Source organism: Corylus avellana, chromosome ca2, assembly GCF_901000735.1.
Source record: "Corylus avellana chromosome ca2, CavTom2PMs-1.0".
NCBI classification, from domain to species: Eukaryota; Viridiplantae; Streptophyta; class Magnoliopsida; order Fagales; family Betulaceae; genus Corylus; species Corylus avellana.
The window spans coordinates 38,705,326-38,712,318 of record NC_081542.1 but is presented as its reverse complement, the minus strand read 5'-3'; the positions used below and the strand labels follow the sequence as shown (position 1 = coordinate 38,712,318).

Here is a 6,993-nt window from a genome sequence, read left to right as displayed (position 1 = left end):
TATGATATGTTATGGCATATATAATTGTGATTATCTAGAGGAAACAAATTAAGAGGTCTACAACTTTTAAGTTTGAAGAGAAAACATTGGATACAGAAAGATTTGTAGAGAACATGTGAGAGTGAATTAGGGTTTGAACTCATAACTTTTGATTCTAATATCTTGTTCAATCACCACTTAACCCAAAAGTTTAAGTTGATATAGTTAAGAATGAGTGAATTCAATCATTTAATTAATATTCTAACAGTATATACATAAACTTGTAAATTAGAAGTGCATGATAAATCTAGAAAAAGAAACAAATAATACGAATTAATTATCAAAACTAAGAAAATCTTACAGCTCCATGTTACCTATAATTAACCAAGGCAATATTGCAATTTTTTTTATCAGAAGTACTTGTGATGTTTCCTAGTGCTAAAACTTATCAGGTAGTTTAAAAGAATTACCAAATAACCTTCAAATAATTCAAAACGGGTTTTTATGCTTAATATGTTCTTGTCGCTATGGAGGAACCATGCCACTTTTTCTATATATATGTTGTCTCCTTAAATGGACAATAAAAGGAAATTTACGAAAATTAAGCATATATATATATAGTTCTATAACTCATGAAAATTGTGTCTTTTTTATGTTTTTGTTCAGTACTAGGTCAAACATACAGACCATTGCAAGCTGGAAGAAATCATATTCAAAGCATGTCGCACCAAACAACGAGTATTCATCAAAAATTCAGAATGGAGAATGGTGGAATAGTTCTAGCAAGACATTCTGATCATCATGATGAGTATAATGTTGCTCATGGTATTCTACACTCTTCACTCTCCCAACTACCGTTAGATGTGAAATCTAGCTTTCCAAGGTAACTAGCATTAACTTCTAATAAATTTCCCACCTCACTGCATATAATCACCTACTCCCTTACTGTTGAGTTATGGCTATTAAGGCAGAAGTTGGCCATATTTACTCTTCCAAGTTAATAAGAAGAGCTTAATTTACCCACTTAATAATATCCTAGTGAATAAGATGTGGCTCGTTCCACATCGGCCAAGTACCGGGAGATAAATGAGTTTTCAAGTATTCTGGGTCCTCTTTCAGTTAACAATTGTATAAATATAATACTTTTGTGGCTCCCACTTCTGAACTAGTCTCTCATATTTAGCTCTAATAGTGTCATTTCTCCCCTCACCTGTTCAATTGGTATTGCATAAAAAACAATGGTTAATTATCTTTTTAGCACTTAAGTTTTTACATTTTTATTATTTTTCACCTAGGTTTTAATTCGTATCATAGATAGTACCTGACATATGAGTAAATACCAGTTTAGTACCTCAGTCACCATTATGTCTAACAAACTAACGAACTATAATAGGGGTAGTTTTGACTGTGCCCTGGGGCAGGGCTGGGGGTGGTCGAACCACCCACCCCCATGTGCTCTAGAGGGTAGCTAGCCACCCCCAAGGCCTTTGGGGCTGGTTTCGGCCACCCCCTTTTAGGCTATTGGGGGTAGTTTCGGCCATCCCTTTAGGCTATTGGGGGTGTTTGAGGGTTTTAGGAGTCGTTCAACCACCTCATACAGGTTGTAAGGGATGGCCAAAACTACTCTTATAGTAGTTCATTAGTTTGGTTGACAGAATGGTGTCAAAGGTACTAAACTGGTAATTACCCAAAAGTTAAGTATCATCTGTTGTACAAATTGAAACTTAGATGGAAAAAAATAAAAACGTGAAAACCTAAATACTAAAAAAGTAATTAACCAAAAAAACAAAAGAAAACAAAACCCTAGTACTACTTCGTATTCATGTTTCTCTCTCTCTCTCATATTAACAGGCAGCAGCAGTACTGGCCAACTAATCAGCATGCAATAACAAGGCCAAGTTATCTAATAAGCAAAGATCTTGGAAGAGACAAAGGGTTGATCAGCTCAACAACCTTCCAAAATCAAAGCAAGTTATCAGCTTCAAACCAAACACATCCGTTGGATACAGGCGTGCGAATAGGGCCCATTAGACCTAGCCGATTTCTTGAGGAAAAGAGATGGCCTCCATTCGAAATGATTAGTGGTCCATGGAAAGTAAAAATGGCTCCTTCGGCTAATATTACGTGGGTTAATGATGGGACCAAGTTCGTTGGGGATACCTACAATACCAGACCCACTGATCAATGGAACCTTCTAAACAAGACAAAGGTTAGACAAATGCAATCAAACACAGATGATGTTGTCAGCAATTCCAATTGCTTCAAACCAGAGTTTCAGCCCCCATTTCGGATTGAGGTAACTTTTTAATTCGAGAAATATGGTTTGGCTAAGGGTGGTCAGGTGGGCAGTTAATAACCGTCCTCCAACTGCCATCCACCCGTTCGCATGGATTACTTCAGACGAGCGGATACCATATTTGCTATCTAAACGTATACGTGCGGATATCAGAATATGAGTAGTTTTGAGATTTAATCCCTAACTACAAACATTATTTCAGCTCCTTTTTTGTTTTTTCACCATAAAAGCTATTTATTTTTCTTCTTCTATGCTTTTATTAATTTTACTTATTTCTCTTTAAAATGCAGTTGAATGAAGAGAAAATATTGAAGGGCAAAGAAGGGTTTCCGGATCTTCAGCTAAGACTTAGCCAGAGAGTTGGGGAAGACGATGATGATGATGATGAGGGTATTCATGGAGAAGGAACACATGAAATTAGCACTAAGCTTTCTCTTTCTTAGCTGATAAATGTCAAGGAAACTTGCACAATCTAGTTACACACTCATACAGATCATTACGTACAGACACAAAAAATTTGGTGCAACATATGCAACAAGGCCAAATTGAGAGTGAGTGCTTAGGATTCGACCATGTAAAAAAACAAAAATCGCCATAGGAGTGAGATCATTCTAAGTGCTTGTCTTTAAGCCATTAGATTTAGAAGCATATAAATGCTTTCGGTAATTCCTTGACTACTATTTCATCAGATCTCCGTAAAGGAAACTGATTGATTCTTTGTCTACACATGTTCTTTCACAGATATAAGTTTGCTGTTATTGCTCAACTCCAATTTAAAAAGCTCCCATTTCTTCCAATTTTTATCTGGATATATAAGACATATGCCATTACGGTAAATTTCTCTCAATACAAACAAAGCATGCATACAAATGAAACCCTTCCCAATCCTTAAACATGTCTTCCGGTAAAGTTGTTGTCACACCGCTGCATCCCCTCCAGCTCCAGTGGTGGTTGCCAATAGACTCAAGAGTTTCGCTGTAGATCAAGCTTGTCCAGCCTTGTCAACTGCGCCTCCACCTCACATGGCATCATCTCAGTCGGCTCCTGCCTCACCGTCAATGGCGCCGAGGATGTCCTCCACAAGATCTGTGCCTTCAAGCTAGGCCACCATGTAAGACACCATGTCCAAGAGAGAGAGAGTGTGTTTGTGTGAGAGAGAAGGATTTTCAAAGGTTAGAGGAGGAGGAGTTAATGGTAGTCCAACTCCGGTAATGTATGCTTCACATGCCTAAAGACATATTACAATTTAATAGACTGAATCGAAAGAAATTTTCTCTAATTAATTTTGGAGAAAAACTTTGTTTAAGAAAAAAAATGGTTACATATTCGTTTTTCTTTTTTTTTTATTTCTTTTTTGACGGTAACAAAAACATTAGTTTAGATTGATGATTGAGAAGAACACAGAAATAGAGACTTCATGGCAACAATTATTGTAAATTGAAACTTTTCTATTACATACAATTTTACCGAATAAGTTAAGCTCTAAACATATGTAATTTGTCACATCAATATTCTCTACATGATATTTCTTAAACCCATCAACTATGCAAATCTAATTGCTAAGTTACAATCATACAACATTCTATACCTTTTGGTTAGTATTGCTAGCTCAAATTCCTGATCTTGTGGTCTGATACTACTCTAACCTGTCTTCATAAACAACGCTCACATATGAAAGGATGAGTCCACGGCTCAGCAAGCAAGTAAAGGTAGTGTTAGTGTGTTTAAAAGCATCTTTAATGTAAACATTTTAAAACATTTTATCATGCACATAAAAGTATCTTTAATGTAACGTTCTTTTATAAAATTTACTTGCAAGAATTAATGTTTCTTTTAAAACATTTTCCGCCAAAGGGGGTTGAGAGGGGCACTCGACCCCCTTCACCAAGCTAGCAACGATACAAATCTACAAGTAGGAGTGTCAACCCGGTCCCAGTTCTCTGTTATTGGCCAAAATCGGAAACTGAAACCGGGGTATCTGGTTTTAAAAAAAAATATTCATTTTGGGTTTATTTTAGGTATTTGGCTTGCTTATTTGAGGTATTGGTCTAATCTTTGTTCTTAATTTAACAATTTTTTGCCCATTTTTTAAAACACACAATTAGTATTTTTGTCCCAATAAGTTGGGCTTTGTTATGATTGTTCAAAAAAAAAAAACCCCAAAAAAATCCCAAAAAAATCATTGTTTTTGGCTTTTTGGGCCTAAAAAAATAAAAATATATCCAATGTTTAAAAATGTCCTAAAACGTCATTGTTTAAAAATGCCGTTAAAGTCCAATGTTTACAAATGCCATAAAAATTCAATGTTTAAAAATGCCCTAAAAAAATAAAAAAATATTATTATTATTATTATTATTATTATTATTATTATATATACACACACCCAATTACTTGGTTATAACCGGGTGCAAAAAATCGGAACCGGAACCGGGTACCCGGTTACCAGTTTTTTCCAACCGGTTTTCCAGTTACTGGTTGGTACTCGATTTTTTTTGACACCCCTATCTACGAGGTAGAATTGACTTGTCAAACATCCAAAAGGGAAGGGAAAGGCACATGTCAAGGCAATGGGCACATGTTTAGATCTTGACCAAAAAAAAAAAAAAAAAAAATCAAAAGGCACAGTGAATGCAATTATATACAATACGCCACTACATCGCTTCAAGTGCTTAAAAACTAACCTTAAAATGCATAGGCTCCTTCAAAACAATTAATGCCAAGAAAAATGGAGCACACATAGAGAAGATGTAGTACCTGAAAATAGTTTTCAAGGTATAGCTCAATCGGCTGGAGACCATGCCTTATGAAGCGAAGGTCACTAGTTCGAATCCCCACTCCCCCTCTCTTGTGTGGACATGTTAAAAAAAAAAAAAAAATCCGAAAATAATAAATAATAATAAAATCTGACTCCGTCAAGTTTTATAATGTACGTCCTAAACAAATTTCAAAACAATTTAAATATTTTTAACTCCAACGTTCCATGGGAACATTTGAAACCCTAAACTCGAACATTCGATGCTTCTTTGGAATCTTCGAGGAAAACCCTAGAACCATTGGTACAACAGTACACTGAACGTTCAAAGGTAGTACACCGAACATTCAATATTGTCTGAAAAGAAAATTTAATTTATTAGCCACATCATTAATTCATCACCCATGCACCTCAGCCACCCCAATTCTAAATAGAGAAGGAGATTTTAGAAAGAGAAGAACGTGATTTTGGTCTTATTCTATCTTCAATAAGGTAGACCTTAAACCTTCCGTGCCCATCATGTGGCATATTGGGCTGTGGCAAAAGTTTACTTGGGCTGCATTTCCACTTTCTTTCCCTTCTCTCCTCCCCCAGCAACTTGTAGTGGTTTAGCACCACCTTCTATTTTCTTTCCCCCTTGAGGTTTGTAATGTTCTCTTGTTTCTAATGCAATGTTTGTTAAAAAAAAAAAAAAAGGTAAACTTTAAACCTTACTCATTTTTAGGTTGTTCATGTTCTAAACATGTGATTTATCATGATTTTTTTACGAGTCCAAAGTATGACATAATTAATTTATAATTTCTCTCTCTTAAGAGCCAATGATTTTCCAAAAGTTAAGAACTTACCCTTGTTTTTCAATGCTTATCACGTTGTTATATATAGTTTAACATGTTTTTGTTAAGTTATTAGAAATTTGGTTGAGGTTTGATACGTGATTGGTAGAAGTTTAGAGTTTTACATGCATTATGGTATCTATTGAACGTTCAATGGCATCTGGTCGAACATTCGATTATTTTTTACCAAACATTTGATATCGAGACAAACATTTGACAATGCTCAAAATGTATAATTAGGGTTTTTGATAATGGTTTAGTGTGTCTAACTCTTGATTAGAGTTTTTACGTACATAAATTAGAATCTCGAGGCACTGTTTATAATGTTAGAGTATGTTTCGTAATAGCTTGGATTTAGGATGTCCGAGATTATGGATAAACATACGAGGTAAGTAAATACTTACAAAATTACTTTAATAAACATGTGATATGTCAAAAGACTAAGCATGCATTACTTTTCAATAACATGTTCTTAGCCTATTACTTTTATTACAGATCCCTTAAGACAACGCTAACTCTACCAAGAAGAGCTAAGGGCTTGGATAGACCATATGGAGAATAGATATGGTTAATATATAGGGTTAACTACTTAAAACCCCCCTAGGGTTTCACTACTTTATTTTTTTCTTCCTGGATTTTGATTTGTATCATAGGAGGTACCTGTGATTTTGATAAAGAACAAATTAGTCATTCCGTCAGTTGACTGTTAGTTGACTTAACATAAATGACAAGTGGACTAATTAAATCTTACCACGTGTCATGTAATTTATTTTTTATATATTTAAAAAAAAATTCAGAAAAAAGAAAAGAAAAATTGGGGGTGGCTCCAAGGGACCAAGGTGGTGGCTTGGAGCCAAGGGGGTGGCCGAAACCACCCCCTTGGCTCCAAGGGGGTGGTCGAGCCACCCCTAGTGGGTCTTGAGGGTGGTTTCGGCCACCCCTAGTGGATCTAGGGGGTGGCCGAGCCACCCCCTTGGATCCAAGGGGGTGGCCAGGCCACCCCCAATTTTTCTTTTTCTTTTTCTTTTTCTTTTTTTCTTTTTTTTTTAAATGAAAAAAAAAATATTTTTTTATTATTTTTTAAAAAATATAAAAAATAAATTACATGACACGTGGCAAGATTTAATTGGTCT

General features: G+C 35.4%; 1 protein-coding gene across 1 annotated transcript; it reads left to right on the top strand.

The window, feature by feature from the left end:
* Positions 1-649: 649 nt before the first annotated feature.
* On the top strand, positions 650-3,526 carry LOC132172511 (uncharacterized). The gene is made up of 3 exons (XM_059584026.1): positions 650-862; positions 1,831-2,275; positions 2,566-3,526. The coding sequence occupies exons 1-3, from the start codon at positions 699-701 to the stop codon at positions 2,716-2,718; spliced, it is 762 nt and encodes a 253-aa protein (XP_059440009.1). The 5' UTR covers positions 650-698; the 3' UTR covers positions 2,719-3,526.
* Positions 3,527-6,993: the final 3,467 nt, after the last annotated feature.

What these genes read in the sequence shown, in the direction of transcription:
- LOC132172511 (XM_059584026.1), top strand. Translation starts at nt 699, where the DNA reads ATGTCGCACCAAACAACGAGTATTCATCAAAAATTCAGAATGGAGAAT. An exon ending in GTGAAATCTAGCTTTCCAAG is followed by an intron (nt 863 to 1,830) that starts GTAACTAGCATT and finishes TCATATTAACAG; the next exon opens with GCAGCAGCAGTACTGGCCAA. An exon ending in AGCCCCCATTTCGGATTGAG is followed by an intron (nt 2,276 to 2,565) that starts GTAACTTTTTAA and finishes TTTAAAATGCAG; the next exon opens with TTGAATGAAGAGAAAATATT.